The 18963-nt window shown below is 44.9% G+C and overlaps 1 protein-coding gene across 2 annotated transcripts in view; it reads right to left on the bottom strand.

The window, feature by feature from the left end:
• Positions 1-5152: 5152 nt before the first annotated feature.
• LOC119962916 (cysteine-rich hydrophobic domain-containing protein 2) overlaps positions 5153-18963 on the bottom strand; it is a 105204-nt gene continuing 91393 nt past the window's right edge. For both annotated transcript variants that reach the window (XM_038791186.1, XM_038791187.1), the window contains one exon: positions 5153-6699. In XM_038791186.1, coding sequence (XP_038647114.1) covers positions 6649-6699 — 51 coding nt within the window. In that variant the 3' untranslated portion in view covers positions 5153-6648. The remainder of the gene's footprint in view (positions 6700-18963) is intronic.

Below are 18963 nucleotides of genomic sequence, written 5' to 3'. Positions count from 1 at the left end.
TAATTAAGTCTTTGGCCGCTTCTGGGGTCTCGAAATAATACTCTCGGCCTCTGAACGTCACCTATAATTTCGCCAGGTAGAGCACTGCAAACCTGATCTGCCGCCGGTACAGCACCACCTTGACCTTGTTGAAACCTGCCCGCACGTTTTGCCAACTCTGCTCCGATGTCCTGATAAATCCGGGCGTTATTTCCCTCCCAGTCGCAGCTACGATTCTCCCTGGCCCACCGTAGAATTTTCTCTTTCTCCACAAATTTATGGAGTCTCACAATCACCGCCCGTGGCGGCTCCCCAGCTCTAGGCTTTTGCCTCAGAGACACATGCGCTTGGTCCACTTCAGGTGCCTTATCTAGCACCCCTTCTGCCACCAGTCCCGCCAGCATCCTCGAGACGTACCTTGTGGCACTCACACCTTCCACTCCTTCAGGCAGGTCCACTATTCGCAGGTTGCCTTCTCAAGGTATTCTCCTGCTCCTCCACCTTTGACCTCAACGTTTCACAAAGGTCTCCTTGGAGCCCCACCTCCGCCTCCAGAGCCACCACACGATCGCTGTGGTCCGAGACCACTCCTTCAATCTCCCGAATCTGTGACCCCTGCACCTCCAAACACCTCTCCATCTGTTTCAAAGTACTCTTCATGGGTGCCACAGCTTCTGAAATGGCCTTTGCATGATCCTCATGCATTTCGTTCCTGTTTATGGAATTCCTCCTTGATAAAAGTCATCAGTTCCTGTATCTGGGGCCTTGTAACTTGCCCCTCCCCCCCACCTGCATGCTGGAAGAGACTGCGACGCAGAAGACTGTTTCAACTTTCCAGCCAAACCTTTCACTGTTTTCTGCCGGGTCCGGTGATCAGAAGACATACCATTCCAGGGGTAAACTATTCCTCTGCGCCTTTTCATCAAAATTCCACCCGGGTCTGGGTAAGAAGAGTCCTTTTCTGTGACTTCAGTATTCAAATGGTCATTGACCGGGAGGAAACTTTCAGTTTGGGAATACCAGTTCACCTGTAAGAAATTAGCACAAAGATACTGAAACTTGGGTTCCAATCTTGCATGCCTGTTTTGAGAATAAATTCACTTGTTGCCACTTTAAAATGAGGGCTTCTATTCCATGTTCTCTAAACATGGCTTCTGGTAAAAGTGGTTATGCCTTACTAACCTCAGAATTGTTCGGCCACAGGAGGAGGCCATTTGGCCCGTCATGTCGGTACTGGCTCGCCAAATGAACATCAAGACTTAATGTCAGTCCCCTGCCTTTTCCCTACATCCATTGTTTCTATTCAAATAATCATCTAATGCCATATTGAATGCCTTGATCAAACCTGCCTCTGCACTTTCAGGAAGTGCATTCCAAACCAAATCACTCGTGTAAAAGTTTTTTCTCACATCACATTTACAATCTGTGCCCTCTTGTTCTTAATCCTTTTACACGCGGGACCAGTTCCTCCCAGTCTATTCTGTCCAGCCTCTTCAGAATTTTGAACATCTCTATCAAATCCCCTCTTAGCCCTTTTCTCTCCAAAGGAGAACAGTACCAACCTCTCCAATCTATCTTCCTACCTGAAGTTTCTCATCCCTGGAACCATTCTTGTCAACCTCTTCTACACTCTCTCCAATGTGTTCAGATCCTTTCTATAGTGTGGATCCCAGAACTGTACACAATATTCCAGGCTCAGGTTTAATTGTGTATTGCATTAAGTTCAGTATAACCTCCTTGTTCTTTTACTCTATGCCCCTATTAATAAAGTCCAGAATAACATATGCATAAGTAACTGCTCTCTCCATCTGTCCTGCCATTTTCAATTACTTATGCACATGTAAAGCTGATGAATTTTTTAACCACCCCATCGCTTTTTCTTTCAAGTAGATGCACTGCAGTAATGATCCAATACAGAATAAAATGCACAATAACACCTTGGTTAAGCCGAATCTAGAATACTGCATCCAGATTTGGTCATGTCAGGTGGTGTAAAATAGCGACTCAGAAAAATGTTCAGAGGCAGGCAATTAAAGTGATGCCTAGGTAAAAAAGCTCTTAAATACCACAATGGTGTATCTGGATTTTGTTACCTGCAACATTATAGATTTTAGGGTGATTTGTTTGACAGTTTTCATACAATGAAGGAACTGCAGTGTCCTTATGGTTTGAGTATTTGAATTCGGGCATGTACATAAATGAAACAAGTATATGATCGGTTTCGGAATTACAAAATAGTGCGGAAGAAGCCCTTTGGGTCTTCATTAACACATAAAAAATACCTGACATTGGCACTGCTGCCTCACATTGCCAAAGTCCCAGGTTCGATCCCGGATCTGGTCACTCTCGGTGTGGAGTTTGCACATTCTCCCCATGTTTACGTGGGTTTCGCCCCCACAACCCAAAGATGTGCAGGATAGGTGGATTGGCCATGCTAAATTGCCCCTTAATTGGGAAAAAATTAATTGGATGCACTAAATTTATTTTAAAAAACCACCTGACCTGCCTACCTAATCCCATTTGCCAGCACTTGGCCCACAGCCTTGAATGTTAAGAAGTGCCAAGTTCTCATCCAGGTACTTTTTAAAAGGATGCGAGGCAACCCACCTCTATCACCCCCCCAAGGCCATGCACTCCAGACCATCACCGCTCTCTGGGTAAAAAAGTTTTTCCTCAAATCCCCCTAAACGTCTTGCCCCTCACCTTAAGCTTGATGTCCCCTTGTGACTGACCCTTGAACTAAGGGGAACTGCTGCTTCCTATCCACCCTGTCCATGCTCCTCAATCTTGTACACTTCGAACAGGTCACCTCTCAGTCTTCTCTGCTCCAGCGAAAACACCCAAGCCTATCCAACCTCTCTTCATATCTGTTCCATTCCAGGCAACATCTGGCGAATCTCTTCTGCACCACCTCCAGTGCAACCACATCCTTCCTAGATTTGTCTTCAGGGAGTTGGTCTGTTTGCAATGACCATGGCCTTTTGCAACAAACTGCTGGCTTGTGTATGGAGTGCAGACTTGTTGCAAGAGTCCAAAAGGAAACTGGACAAATTTCTGGATATGGCTGATATCACAGATACATACGTGCAATATTGGGCGACGAGCGTTATAGCCACTGTGGTCTCTTGAAATCTGTTTTGGTTGCCTGCATGGTCAGTAAGGAATTCCTCAAATTGCACCCTCAATGGTCTAGGATTTTAAAAGTTCTCACAAGATATTACGCAGCCGTTGGTGGGTCAAGCCTACTCCATTTTTTCAGGTCTCTTTCAGTTTTATCATTTATCCAGTTCCAAAGATGGGCGAATAGTTAAGGGACCATCATTCTCAATCTTGTTATTGAAATCCGAAGTGTAGGTCAGAACCAAGAATTTTAGCAAAGGGTTAAAGCATCAGTTTACACACTAATCAATGGGCACAAAGATAGAGAGAGAATCAAGGCAATTCAGCCCCCTTATCCTACACTTTCTTCAGCAACCAACTCTTCGTTGAGCTTGTATATGAAATTAGAGTTAGTTCTTTATAAACAGCTTATGATTTACTACAATGCACCACAGTTGGAAATCCTTATCATATTGCTAGATTGTTTAGAAAGCATCAGTGTGTTTCTACAATATCTGTTAATTTTGCATTCACGTCTAAACATAATGAATTTCACTGAAAATTTTAAAATTATGACTTTCCACAATTTTCTAAAACAAATCTAGATTATATTGTAGCGGAGAAAAGAGCATCAATTCACAAAATATGCTATGATACAAGGCTGATATTTTAATATTTGTGAATATTTATAACAAATTTCAAAAATTTCAGTCTTGGGTCAGGTTCCCTGATAAACTATAACGAAATAGTTACACACAAAGATTCCAAATTTACAGTACAGTAAGATCTTTCAAAGTTTGCTACTGTTATATAAAGCCTACACTGTAAAGATTAAATAGGTTTAACCGACAACTAGAAAGCCATTGTTTCCTAAACTTTGAAATAATCACTCTTAGCAAAGTACTGGATTTTGGCCAATTCCAAAGATAACTGTGCCTCATAATTAGCCAAATAGCATCTGGCATTTATTTTTTTTTAAACTGCTAATAGACTAAAGTTTTGAACACTATCAGGAATAGTTGTTGATGATGAGTTTGAAAAGGAAAACATTTACTATCACTACCCTATATACCTTATTCCATGTGTAATTTCTCAGCAACATTTAGTCCTTTTCAACCAAGATGATGGATTAGTCCAGGTCCCAGATCACTCCATACTTGCCAACTGGTGCGTGTAGCAAGATTTAGATTGATAATGATTTTGTTCTTCTCCAAGTTATAACATTCATTATGTGAGGTAGATACCCACAGGCCCACAAAAGAAATAAAATTCATGAAACGCATTCAAACTCAAAAACGGATTTAAATATGGCATGCAGTGCTGGTCTTCCAACCAATGAACAAGTGTATTCCACTACTTTGATGAAATCACAATAATCTACATTCATATTTAAGGTAAAGTAGCATTAATATTTCAGTGTTAAATATTTCTGACCAGGGTCTTTTATTTCTGAAATAACTCGTTCTCATTTATCCATTTGTAGTAAATTGCTTTCGTGTACATTGCCCTTGAGAGTCACTTGCAGCCACATAATCTGAGTGAATTTGAAGTAAATGGTGAGCACAAAGAGACAAATGCAATAAAAACATAGCAAACAAAACATCGGAATATGCACTCGATCCGGCTGACATAATTAGCCAGCAATACAAGGCGAACAGCTGTTGACGGACCATATTTCAACAAAACATTACTGCTTATAAAATGGCTACACGATTGATTGATTAATTAATTGACTAGGTAGTACTGTTTTTTGGGAGACAATAAATGGATGACATGTTTCACTATAGAGAGAACGAATCAGAAATGACCAAACTGCTATTTATCAAGCAAAACTATTATTGACTTTGGTCTTCAGATTACTGTAACATTTACACACAAAACAAACTTCCCCTATCACAGCAAAATGAGGTGTTTTGTTATCCAGAATGAAAAGGAAGGCTCAATGAATTCCCCATCTCCCCCCCCCCCCCCCCCCCCCCCCCCAACTCTGTGCCTCGGATTTAAGTATCAGGTTAGTATACATGCATACTGACTCGGACAGTAATACATCATTATATACAGCACAAATCTCAAGTCAATTATGAAGCTTTTTTGTAATTCAGCAGTTGTGTGTTGGACAATCAGATACATCTGATCAAATTTAATCATTCAATTTTCATATATTTCACAAACAGAACATCATTGCAGGGTATTGGGAACAAATACAAGAAATAGCAAAGTGTGTATAATTTTTCAACTGCAGTCAAAGGTGCTAACATATGGGAATTTAATTTTATATAATTCCTAATGTTCCGGATACTGTAGTTAACAGCAAAACCTGACCCCTTAAAAAAACAGGGACCAACCTTTGTGAAGTAACCGACTCTCTAAATCTCTGAGCAAAATTATAATTAAAAAAGCTAAAAATATAAAAACATTAACCTGCACCACAAGTCCTGGTGGTATTCAGTGAAATACTAAATGGAAATCAGCACCTCTTTGAATACACTGACAGGTTCCACTACCCGAGGTGCAGAATATATTTTTAAAAAATGACCTGACCCAAAAGTCTATACAATATACACAAGTCCGCACAATGAACTATTTGTTACCATTTGTACAGGGCAAAAAATAATCTACACATTTATATGTAAATCTAAATTGTACAGAAAAAAAGTAAACAAATAAAGTAACTGAAGTCATAAAAGCCATTATTTATGGCAGCTACCTGAACAAAGTATCCATTTTCCGATTTTGATAATGTTGCATTTTTTCATGATCCTGGCTCCAAATGACCATACAATGCCTTCATTTGATTTTGCTATAGTACTAATTCAAGGTATTTTATTCCATTTGTTTAGAGTTAAATATTCAGGACGCATGCAGAGCCAAATGACATGATTTCTTCACTGTTTTCTTCATATGAACGTTGTGACCTCTGTAGCCACGGTAGACTGTGTTTTTGAATACGTGCACAGTAGATCAAGTTCAAATTTAAAAGGACAAAGAGAAAAATGGTGTATTGAAATAAGAAACAATACTGCATGGAGAAACTACTGCTGTTTGCTCTTCAGGTATTGGTTGGAGAATGGAACATGCAGAAAAGTTGATTCTTCTAAAAAGTCCAACAAGCAATTTTAATTCATTATCAAAAATCTCCTAGGAAACTGTGGGGTGAGTCACAGGCATTATTACCAAACTGATTATTTTAGTAACTATAGAACCATTTTAGACAATTTTAGTGAGTGTTGTAAAAGTTGTTGAGTGTGCAAAAGGAAATCTGCATGAATGGGGATTAAAAGGAGAACACAATGGCTATTAAGAAACATTTTTGGAAGAGGGTGGAGAGATCCAAAGAGAAATTACAAGATCAATGCATCAAGTGACAACTGAGAGAAGAAAGTTTGGAATGTAAGTTATGAGAAATACAAAAAAAAATCAACTTGAGCAAAAACGTATGGACAGGGGAATGAAAAACTGGATAACAACCATAATAATCAGTGAGACTGACAATCTTCACTAGGAGTACCAAGCAAGGCACCATTGGAAGGACAACACACTTCAACAAGTCTCTGAAAACAAAATGGGTTGCTAGTCTGGTCGAAATATTGGCGTCTTCGGTAAAAACTCTATTAAGATGACCTGAGAAAGTAATTAAAAACAAAATGATTACAAAAGTAGTACAATCCTCTTAACAATTTATTCTCAACAATGTAGCAACAAGATTGAAGGAGTGAGAGTCAACAAACATCTCAAATTATGAAACCATTTAGTATTTCCTTTCTTTAACTTTGAAGGTCATTAATTAACAATGCTCCCAGCATGTGACTAACAATGGCCAACAGATTACAATATCCTCACAGTATCATTACACAATCACCTGGCTAATACAAATAGAAAATTAAGAAGCTGTGTGTTTTAACATAATTCCCATTTAATTTGATTTCCAATAAAGCCAACCAATAATCATTTTGCCTTCAGAAGTTTCTTTTTAAAAATTTTTTTTTTAGAGTAGCGAATTATTTGTTTTTCCCAATTAAGGGGCAATTTAGCGTGGCCAATCCACCTATGGTACAGAGGCGAGACTATCTGGTCTCTCCAGCACAAAGTTTAGTGCTTGTGCCATTTGTTTTTTGTAGAAACGTGTTGTGAACTGTTTTAATAATCAGAGTATCCAACCCCCCCGTACATTGGTACTGAGGGGAGGGCACCCTGTTTCTCCAACACAAAATGAGTGTTTGTACAGGTTGGCCTTGTATATATTTTTTTACTGTTTTAATAAAAAGATATGGCCAATCCACCTAACCTACACATCTTTGGATTGTGGGGGTGAAACCCACACAGACATGGGGAGAATGTGCAAACTCTACACGGACAGTGACCCAGGGCCTGGATTCTATCCCGGGTCCTCAGTGCTGCAGTCCCAATGCTAACCACTGCACCACATGCCGCCCGCTTTAGCTGTTTCTTAATATCATGTGGAACGAATCAAATTGTCTGAAGACTGGCATCTGGGATGCTGTTGACCTCCAGAGGCAGAAGGCAGAGTTAGATCATCTACTCGGCACTCCTAGCTGAAGACAGTCGCAAATGTTTCAGCCTCGTCTTCTGCCCTGTTGTGCTGGCCTCCTCCATCATGGAGGAGCCGTCCCCTCCAGTGAGTTACTTAATTGTCCACCATTTATGGCTGGATGTGGCAAGACTTCAGAGCTTAGATATGATCTGGTGGATGTGGAATCGCTAAGCTCTGTCCATCACTGCTGCTAATGCTGTTTGACATGTAAGTAGTCCCGTGTTGTAGCTTCACCAGGTCAGTTTTATGTTTGGTGCTTCTCCTGGCATGCACCCCTCCACTTTTCATTGAACCTGGCTTGGTGATAACGGTGGAGTGGATGAAATGCTGGGCCATGAGGTTATAGATTGCAGTTGAGTACAATTCTGCTGCTGCTGATGGCCATTTGCTCCTCATGGCTACCCAGTCTGAAGTTGCTAGATCTTTTTGAAATCTAGCCCATTCAGCACGGTGATGGAGGTTACCCTCAATGTGAAGACAGGACTTTTTGTTAGGAAAACAAAAGGTCGTTTGAAGGGATTTATATTTCTAATGTTCACCAATACAAATAAGGTATAGTTTTTAAGTGTGTTAATTTAATGTTTCTGCGCCTGGAAGTGTAAAACCTATAATTAGCTTATTGCTGGACAAGATGTGGTGGTTAGTTAAGTTCCAACTGTGTTTCTATTTACGGTGTGAAAAATAAGTAAATAGCATAAACTTGTGGGCATTGTTTAGCAACTGGAAGTCCCAAGGAAAATACTTTGAAGTTTTAATTTAGGCAATTTGAGGAGAGTTGGAGACAGGACCTCACGGAGTAAACATCTCTCAACTCTGCCAGGAGACAGTTTGGACAGGACAGGAGGTGCAAAAACTCCTAAAGCAGACGTTACAATCCAGATGACCAGTTATTGGTATTGGACATATTGGAGGCTTAGAAGTGGACAAATCACACGCACATGTTTTGGAGTTGCGAAAAACTGGGAAGATTCTGGGTTGGAGTGTTCGCGGTCTTAGCCAGGATAGTGGAGGAGGAGGTGGACCCGAACCCTTTGGTGACAATATTTGGGGTTTCAGAGAAGCCGGAGCTCATGGAGAAGAGGAAGGCCGATGTTGTGGCCTTCGCCTCTCTGATTGCATGGTGGTGAATTTTACTGGAGTTGTGGTCGGCATCGCCACCGGGGGTAGCAGCATAGTTGGGTGACCTGTAAAACTTTCTGCGGTTGGAGAAGATAAAATATGAGTTATGGGGCTCTGCAGAGGAGTTTGACAAAAGGTGGGGGATGTTTGTGACCATGTTTGAGGAGCTCCTGATCGCGAAGGGAGGGGGTGGGGATGAAAAAGGGGGGGAAATTTGTACAGACAGTACATATTTGACCAGTGTGTGCTTAAAAGGGACTTTTTGCGTAATGAGACCACTGTAGCTTAAAATGTTCTTTGTGATCCATGTTAATCTTTAAATCTGTGTGTATTTGTTAAACAAGGGGGGAGTAAAGGAGTATTGTCTAATCACCCAATTTTTTCATGATTTTTCCTTTTTGTTAATTAGCAGTCCTGTACTGGAGCGGCAGCTGGGATCATAACAGTCTCCACAAGGACTCTATAGTGGTCACTCTTACCGATATGGTAATGAACAGATGTATCTGCAGCGAGGTAAGTGGGGATGAAGTATGCCTTCCCTCAACACCTGCTGCAGACCCAGTCCAGCAGCTATGTTCTTAAGGGCTTGGCCAGCTCGGCCAGGAGTGGTGTTACTGAGCTACTCTTGGTGATGGACATTGAAGCCTCCAACTCAAGTGAACATTCTGTGGATTGCCACCATCAGGGCTTCCTTCAAGTGGTATTCAAGTACAGATTCATCAGTTGAGAGGCGACAGTACATACAAATTAACATGTTTCCTTGCCCATGTCTGACCTGATAAGAGTCGGGAGTCACTGTTGAGGACACCTAGGGCAACTCCCACCTGTTACCACTCTGCTGAGCATGGTGATCATACCAACTGTTGCTTGAATAATCAGAGCAAGACTGAGAGCGGAGTGGGGAGGATGAAGACGCGCGAGAAAGAGCGGGATTGAGAGCGGAGTGACAGCGTGGAGTTTGGAGCTCCCAAGGTGATGTGGGACAAGTGGAAGCAGCTGTTTGGGAGAGTATGGGTAGGTAAGTATTTACTACCTTTATCGCTTATAGTTTGTACGGTCTACATTTTGTGGTCTACAGTTTGTAAAGGGTTATATTCTTTCGGAATGAGGACCAGGGAAGAAGGGCCCGAGATGCAACACAGACATACCTCTTTGGGTACTTTTGGGGGAATGGCCTCTCAGAGGAAAGCAGCACGAGCCAAATTTGTTGCACCACAGTTCGCTCTGCTACAGAGGGGAGGAGTAAAAAGTGTGATAATACAATAGTTGTTGTGGATTCAATTGAAAGGGGAATAGATAGACGTTTCTGCAGCCACAAACGAGAGCCCAGGATGGTATGTTGCCTCCCTGGTGCCAAGGTCAAGGATGTCTCAGAGCATACTGGATGGGGAGAGGGAGCAGCCAGTGGTCATGACACACATTGGTACAAACGACATAAGGGAGAAAAGGGTAAGGTCCTAAAAGTAGAAGAGAGTTAGGAAGTAAGTTGAAAAGTAGGACCTCAAAAGGTAGTAATATCAAGATTATTTTCAGTCAGATCACACATAGCGGGCTATATCAGATGAATATATGGCTGAAGAGATGGTGTGATGGGAAGGATTTCAGATTCCTGAACATTGGGAGCAGTTCTTGAGGAGGTGGAACCAGTACAAGCCTGGGTTACATCTCGGAAGGACTGGGACTGATGCGCTAGGGGGAATATTTGCTAGATTGGTTGTGGAAGGTTTAAACTAAAATGTCAAGGTGTTGGGAGCCTATGCAAGGAGTCAGAGGAGGAGCAAACACAAACAAGAACAAAACACAGAAAATGGAGTAAGAAGTGATAGGCAGAGAAATCAAGGGCAGAATTAAGTGAGCCAGTGTAAAATAATGGGAACAGGCCAAGGAACGTTAAGAGAAGAACAAAGGCTTTGCGCCTTGATATGTGGAGCATTTTCAATAAAGTGGATGAATTAATCACGCTAATAGATATAAACTGGTCTGATATAGCCAGGATTACAGCGACATGGCTGATGAGGGATGGGGGAATTGAACATCCAGGAGCATTCAGCATTTAAAAAGGACAGACATAAAGGAAAAGGCAGTGGGTTGCAATGCTGGTTAAAGAGGAAATTAACAATAGTGAGGAAGGATATTAGCTCCGACAATATGGAATCTGTATGGATCGAGCCAAAAAATATCAAGGGGCAATAAACGTTAGTGGGATTGTATATAGACTACCAAGCTGTTCGGAATGGCATTGAAAGGAAATTAGAGACGCATGTGATAAAGGAAGATCTGTAATTCTGGACAACTTTAATCTGCCTATAGATTGTACAAGTCAAATAATGCCATAGAGGAATTCCTGGAGTGTAAACGGGATTATTTTCTGGATCAATCAATTGAAGAACCAACTGGAGAACAGGCCATCCTAGACTAGGCGTTGTGTAATGAGAAATGAATAATTGGCAAACTGATTGTACGAGAACCCTTGGGATGAATAATAATTTTTTTCCAATTAAGGGGCAATTTAGCGTGGGCAATCCACCTAACATGCACATCTTTGAGTTGTGGAGGTGAAACCCACGCAGACATGGGGAGAATGTGCAAACTCCACAAGGACATGATCCAGGGACGGGATGTGAACCCAGGTCCTCAGCTCCGCAGTCCCAGTGCTAACCACTGCGCCACATGCCGCCTGGGATGAACAATCATAATAAGATAGAATTCTTCATCAAGATGGAGATTGATGGGAGGCACCATGGTGAAGTGGTTAGCACTGCTGCCCCTCGGAGTCAACGACCAGGGTTCGATCCCAGCCCCAAATCACTGTCCATATGGAGTTTGCATTCTCCCTGTATCTGAGCGGGTCTCACTCCCACAACCCAAAGATGTGCAGAGAAGGTGGCTTGGCCACACTAAACTGGCCCTTAATTAGAAAAAAAAACGATGGAGAGTGACATAGCTGATCCTGAGACTAGGATCCTGATAAATAATAAAGGAAACTATGAAATAAAATATGAATATGAAATGAAAATCGCTTATTGTCACAAGTAGGCTTCAAATGGTTACTGTGAAAAGCCCCTAGTCAGCACATTCCGGCGCCTGTTCGGGGAGACTGGTACAGGAATTGAACCGTACTGCTGGCCTGCCTTGGTCTGCTTTAAAAGCCAGCGATTTAGCCTGTGCTAAACCAGGTATGAGGCACAGGTTGGCTATGGTGGATTGGTGGTAAATAGGAAATGGCAAATATTCAAAGAACCCACCAATTGTTCATTCCGGTCCTACAAAAAAAATGAAAAAAGTAGCCAAATGATGGCTCGCAAGGCAAATTAGAGATAGTATTAGATCAAAAGAAGTTGCATACAAGACTTCCGCTTGTGACCATGAAGTGATTGGTCACATAAAGGGCTGTTCCTGTTCAAAGTCACAGAAAAGGGCTCTTTTTACCCAGATCAGGGTGGAACTTTGATGAAAAGGCATAGGTGAATGTTAGAGGAGTAGTTTACCCCTGGAATGGTATTCGTCTGATCAACGGACCCGGCAGAAAACAGTGAAAGGTTTGGCTGGAAAGTTGAAACAGTCTTGTGCTTCACAGACAGTCTCTTCCAGCATGCAGGCGGGGGAGGGGCAAGCTGTAAGGCCACAGATACAGGAACTGATGACTTTTATCAAGGAGGAATTCCATAAACAGAGGAAAGAAATGCATGAGGATCATGCAAAGGCCATTTCAGAAGCTGTGGCACCCCTGAAGAGTACTTTGGAAAGGATGGAGAGGTGTTTGGAGGTGCAGGGGTCACAGATTCGGGAGATTGAAGGAGTGATCTCGGACCACAGCGATCGCATGATGGCTCTGGAGGCGGAGGTGGGGCTCCTAGGTGACCTTTGTAAAACGCTGAGAGCAAAGGTGGAGGAGCAGCAGAATACCTCGAGAAGGCAGAACTTGCGAATAGTGGGCCTGTCTGAAGGAGTGGAAGGTGTGTGTGCCACGACGTATATCTCGACAATGCTGGCGGGACTGGTGGCAGAAGGGGTGCTAGATAAGGCACCTGAAGTGGACCGAGCGCATAGGTCTCTGGAGAAAGAGAAAATTCTACAGTGGGCCAGGGAGATGCGTAGCTGCGACTGGGAGAGAAATAACGTGCAGATTTATCAGGACATAGGAGCCAAGTCGGTAAAATGGCAGGCAAGTTTCGACAAGGCCAAGGCGGTGCTGTACCGGCGGCAGATCAGGTTTGGGGTGCTCTACCAGGCAAAATTATGGGTGACGTTCGGAGGCCGGGAGTATTATTTCGAGACCCCAGAAGCGGCCGAAGACTTAATTAAGGAGCATAAACTGGAGGAGAACTGCGTGGACAATGCTTGGGAACCGGGGTGCTGGCACTATGTAATGGTCAGGAGCATATTTGAAGTGGGTGGAGGTATTGGAGGATTTTCGCCTTTTTTTGTGGGGGGGGGAGGGGGGAGGAGATTATAAGTTGTAGGGGTGAAATGTTTATAGGGGATGGATTTTCCCATCCTCCCTCCTGTTCTATGGCACTGTTTGTGTTTAACATCTGTTTGTTTGATTTTGGAGAAGGCTACCTGGAGTTCAGGAGAAGTCCTCGTTTAGGTGGGGGAGGGTAAGGCCAGCAGGAGGCCTTTTTCTTTGAGCTGAGGAGTGGGGGGTGGGAAAGAGGGAGGGTGAGGTCATTAGGATGTGCCTTTGGGCAGGAGCAGCAGCACTAGAAGGTTATGCTGGTGAACGGAGGTGAAGTGGTGAAGGAGAAGGGGTGGCCAGGCGGGGGGGAAAGGGGAAGTAATGGGGGGGAAAGGGGAAGTAGGGGGGGGGGAGAAAGAAGGGGAAAAGCATTGGGAGGGTGGGGTTTCTGCGACACGGCAGGGGGTGAGAGATGACATGGTCACGGGTGAAGAAAGGGGCCATCTGCGATGGGTTAGGTACAGAGTGGAATTAAATGGGCAGGAGTTAAGTGGGGAAGATGACAGACGGCAGAGGGGATTGGAGGCGCAAGCCTCCGGTAAGGTTGGTAACGTGGAACGTCCGGGGACTGAATATGCCGGTTAAAAGGTTGCGGGTGTTTGCGCACCTCAGGAGCTTGAAAGCAGGGGTTGTCTTTCTGCAGGAGACACACTTCCGTGTGAAGGATCAGGTTAGGTTAAGGAAGGGGTGGGTCGGGCAGATTTTTCACTCTCTGAGTTTGATTTTAAATCGAGGGGTGTGGTGATTTTAATAAGCAAAAAAATGGGATTCGTGAGTGCGAAGGAGGTGAGGGATCCAGGTGAGAGATATGTGATTGTGAGTGGGGTATTGGAAGGGGCACCGGTAGTGTTGGGAAATGTGTATGCCCCAAATTGGGATGATGTGGGTTTTATGAGGGTGCTGCTGGCAGCAATCCAGGATTTGGCCACCTACCATTTGATCATGGGAGAAGATTATAACTGTCCTGGAGCCGAAGGTTGATAGATTGAGCCCCAGGTCGATAGGTAGGATACGAATGGCAAGGGAGCTGAGGGGGTTTATGGAGAGGGTGGGTATGGAGGATCCATGGCGCTTTCAGAACCCAGGGAGAAGGGAGTATTTTTTTTCACACGTCTATAAGGTGTCTTCGAGGATTGATTACTTTGTAGTGAGTCGGGAGATTTTGGTTGGGGTGGAGGGGGCAGGCTATGCGGGGATAGTTGTCTCGGACCATGCACCCCACTGGCTGGATATCCGGTTCAGTATAGGACGAGAGTAGAGGCCGGGGTGGAGGTTTGACTCGGGGTTGTTGGCAGATGGTGGATTTTGTGATAAGGTGCGGTTGGCGATTAGGGATTGAGAGAGTTCAACCAGAATCAGGAGGTGTGGGCAGGCATTTTTTGGGAAGCACTGAAGGCAGCGGTCCAGGGAGAAATTCTTTCATTTATTGTTTGTGCGAATAAGGAAAGGAGGGCGGAACATGACCGTCTCGTGAGCGAGATAGTGGAGGTGGACAGTGAATATTCGAGGTGCCACCGTGGAGGGATTGGCGAGGAGACTTTATGAGGCAGACCGAGGAGGAGAGGAGGGGGACATGGGGTGGTTTCTGGATGAGCTGCAATTTCCCTGGGTGGATGAAGCAAAAAGGCAGGCGTTGGAGGAGCCCCTGGGGCTGAGGGAGGTGCTGGGTAGTACCAGGGGTATGAAGTCGGGGAAGGCCCCTGGGCCGGATGGGTACCCAGCAGAATTTTAAAAGGAATTTGCGGCGGACCTGACACCACATTTGTTGGGGGCTTTTAATGAAGCACTGGAGAAGGGACGAGACGATGCAGCAGGCAGTAACCACACTAATCCCAAAAAAAGGAAGGATCCGGTGGAATGTGGGTCATATAGACCCATATCACTATTGAACACGGATGTTAAAGTATTGGCTAAGTTGTTGGCGGGGAGGATGGAGGATTGTGTCCCGGGGGTGATAGAGATAGAGATAGAGAAATACAGCACAGAACAGGCCCTTCGGCCCACGATGTTGCGCCGAACTTTTGTCCTAGGTTAATCATAGAATTTTGGACAATTTGTCATGGCCAATCCACCCAACCTGCACATCTTTGGACCGTGGGAGGAAACCGGAGTACCCGGAGGAAACCCACGCAGTCACGGGGAGGATGTGCAGACTCCACACAGACAGCGACCCAAGTCGAAATCGAACTTGGGACCCTGGAGCTGTGAAGCAATTGTGCTATCCACAATGCTACCGTGCTGCCCTTAAGAAGTTAACCTACACTCCCTCATTCTACCCTAATCCAAGTACCTATCCAATAGCCGTTTGAAGGTCCATAAATTTTCCGACTCAACTACTACCACAGGCAGTGCATTCCATGCCCCCACTACTCTCTGGGTAAAGAACCTACCTCTGACATCCCCTCTATATCTTCCACCATTTATCTTAAATTTATGTCCCCTTGTAATGGTGTGTTCCACCCGGGGAAAAAGTCTCTGACTATCTACTCTATCTATTCCCCTGATCATCTTATAAACCTCTATCAAGTCGCCCCTCATCCTTCTCCGTTCCAATGAGAAAAGGCCCAGCACCCTCAATCTTTTTTGGAGGTGGTTGCAGAAGATCAAACAGGCTTCGTGAAGGGCAACAGCTCGCAAGTAATATAAGATGGTTGTTGAATGTGGTGATGAATCCGTCGAGAGCTCTGGTACCGGAGGTGGTGGTGTTCATGGACGCGGAGAAAGCATTTGATCGGGCGGAGTGGCGGTACTTTTTCGAAATTTTGGGAAGGTTTGGATTTGGCCAGAGATTTGTGGCATGGGTGCGGTTGCTGTATGTGGCGCCAAGAGCGAGTATGAATGAGCTCACAAAGCTTTGACTTACACAGGGGTACGAGGCAGGGGTGCCCGCTGTCGCCGCTGCTGTTTGCACTGGCCATAGTGCCATTGGCGATGGCTCTCAGGGGGTCGGCAGAGTGGCAAGGGATAATGAGGGAAGAGGGGGAGCATCGGGTGTCGCTCTACGCCGATGACCTCTTGCTGTATGTTTCGGATCCGTTGGAGAGTATGGGAAGGATTATGGGCCTGTTGGGGAGGTTTGGAGGGTTATCGGGATACAAGCTGAATGTACGGAAAAGCAAGGTATTCCCAGTGAATGAGCTGGCACAGCAGGCTAATTTAGGGGGATGCCATTTACGGTAGCGAGGGATAGGTTTAGGTACTTAGGGATTCAGGTAGCGAGAGAATGGACAGGGCTCCGTAAGTGGAACTTAACGAAGCTGGGAGGAGGAGGCCAGGGAGGATCTTAAGAGGTGGGATACCACTGCACTTAACGTTGGCGGGGAGAGTCCAGTGGTGAAAATGAATATTCTGCCGAGGTTCTTGTTCATCTTTCAGGCTCTTCCAATCTTTATACCAGAGGCCTTTTTTCGGAAAGTGGAAATCTCTGACTTTCTATGGGCGGGGGAGGTGCAGAGGGTGGGGAGGACCCTGCTACAGAGGCAGAGGCAGCACGGGGTGTTGCCAAACTTGCTTCATTATTATTGGGTGGAGAATGTGGACAAGGTGCGGCGACGGTGGGAAGGAGAAGGGGTAGAGTGGGTTAGGATGGAGGAGGAATCTTGTAAGGGGTCTAGTTTGATGGCTATGGTGATGGCAGCTTTGCCAATGGCTCAGAGTACGTATTCAAGGAGCCCAGTGGTGCAGTCCACGGTGAAGATATGGAATCAGCTGAGGAGGTATTTTAGGGTGGAAGGGATGTCGGTGCTAACGACGCTGTGCGAGAATCATGGGTTTGAGCCGGGGGGTGATGGATAATGTATACAGGAGGTGGAGGGAAGTGGGGCTGGTCAAGGTGAGGGATTTGTATTTGAAGGAAGGGTTCGTCAGTCTGGAGGAGCTCAGGGAGAGGGTAGAGCTGCCGAGTGCTAGTGAGTTCAGGTATCTACAAGTTAGGGACTTTGCACGAAAGGTCTGGAAGGGGTTCCCTCGATTGCCAGGTACACCCTGCTGGAGCGACTGCTACTTCTGGATGTGGAAGGGGAGGGAAGAATTGGGGATATATACAAATAGCTGGGGGAGCAGGGAGGCGAGTGTGTGGTGAAGATCAAGGAGAAATGGGAAGCGGAGTTGGGAATGGAGATCAATTGGGGAGTATGGAGTGAGGCACTGCGAAGGGTAAACGGGACCCCCTCTTGTGGAAGGATGAGCCTGATACAGTTTAAGGTGGTGCACAGGGTGCATATGACTCGGGCGACAATGAATGGGTTCTTTCAGTGTGTAGCAGATGAGTGTGAGAGGTGTGGGCGGGGGCCAGGGAATCACACGCACATGTTTTGGGGTTGCGAAAAATTGGGAAGATTCTCGGTTGGAGTGTTCGTAGTCTTAGCCAGGATAGTGGAGGAGGGAGTGGACCCAGACCGTTTGGTGGCGATATTTGGGGTTTCAGAGAAGCCTGAGGTCATGGAGAGGAGTAAGGCCGATGTCTTGGCCTTTGCCTCTCTGATTGCACGGCGACAAATTCTGCTGGAGTGGCGGTCGGCATCGCCACCAGAGGTAGCAGCATGGTTGGGTGAACTGTATGACTTCCTGCGGTTAGAGAAGATAAACTATGAGTTAAGGGGCTCAGCAGGGGAGTTTGAGAAAAGGTGGGGGATGTTTGTGACCGTGTTTGAGGAGCTGTTCGTTGCAGGGGGGGTGGGTGATGGGGAGGGGGTGAAAACGAGAAAAATCTGTATAGTTGATTGTTGGGAAGAATATTTCACGGAGTGTTTATTTGCTGTAACCTACTTTGATACAAATTTGAATAAAATGCGTTTTTTAAAAAAGTTGCACACAAATTGGCCACAGAAAATATAGCAGACCTAAGGATTGGGAGAAGTTTAGAATTCAGCAAAGGAGGACAAAGGGATCGATTAAGAAGGGAAAATAGCATACGTGAATAAGCTTGCAGAGAAAATAAAAACTGACTATAAAAACATCTACAAGTATATGAATAGAAGAAGGTTGAGGACAAATGGGCAGCAGGGTAGCATGGTGGTTAGCATAAATGCTTCACAGCTCCAGGGTCCCAGGTTCGATTCCCGGCTGGGTCACTGTCTGTGTGGAGTCTGCACGTCCTCCCCCTGTGTGCGTGGGTTTCCTCCGGGTGCTCCGGTTTCCTCCCACAGTCCAAAGATGTGCGGGTTAGGTGGATTGGCCATGCTAAATTGCCCAGAGTGTCCTAATAAAAGTAAGGTTAAGGGGGGGGGGGTTGTTGGGTTACGGGTACAGGGTGGATACGTGAGTTTGAGTAGGGTGATCATGGCTCGGCACAACATTGAGGGCCGAAGGGCCTGTTCTGTGCTGTACTGTTCTATGTTCTATGTTCTAAATGCAAGTCCCTTAAAGCCGGAAATACGGGAATTTATAATGGGGAACGAAGAAAATGCTGACCAACTAAATATATACTTTGGTTCTGTCTTCACAAATGATGTACCAGAAATGTTGGGAAACATAGGGTTTTGAGAGGGAGGAACTGAAGGAAATCAGTACTAGGAGGGAAATGGTATTGGGGAAATTGATGAGATTGAAGGCTGATAAATCACCAGGGCCTGATAATCTACATCCTAGAGGACTTAAGGAAGTGGCCCGAGAAACAGTGGCTGCAGTGGTGGTCATCTTCCAAGGTTCTATCGACTCTGGAACAGTTCCTACAGATTGGAAGGTATCTAATGTAACCCCCATTGTTTAAAAAGGGAGGTTGAGAGAAAACAGGGAATTCAAGTCAGCTTGGCGT

Source organism: Scyliorhinus canicula, chromosome 3 (genome assembly GCF_902713615.1).
Source record: "Scyliorhinus canicula chromosome 3, sScyCan1.1, whole genome shotgun sequence".
Classification (NCBI taxonomy): domain Eukaryota; kingdom Metazoa; phylum Chordata; class Chondrichthyes; order Carcharhiniformes; family Scyliorhinidae; genus Scyliorhinus; species Scyliorhinus canicula.
This window is presented reverse-complemented; position numbering and strand designations above follow the sequence as displayed.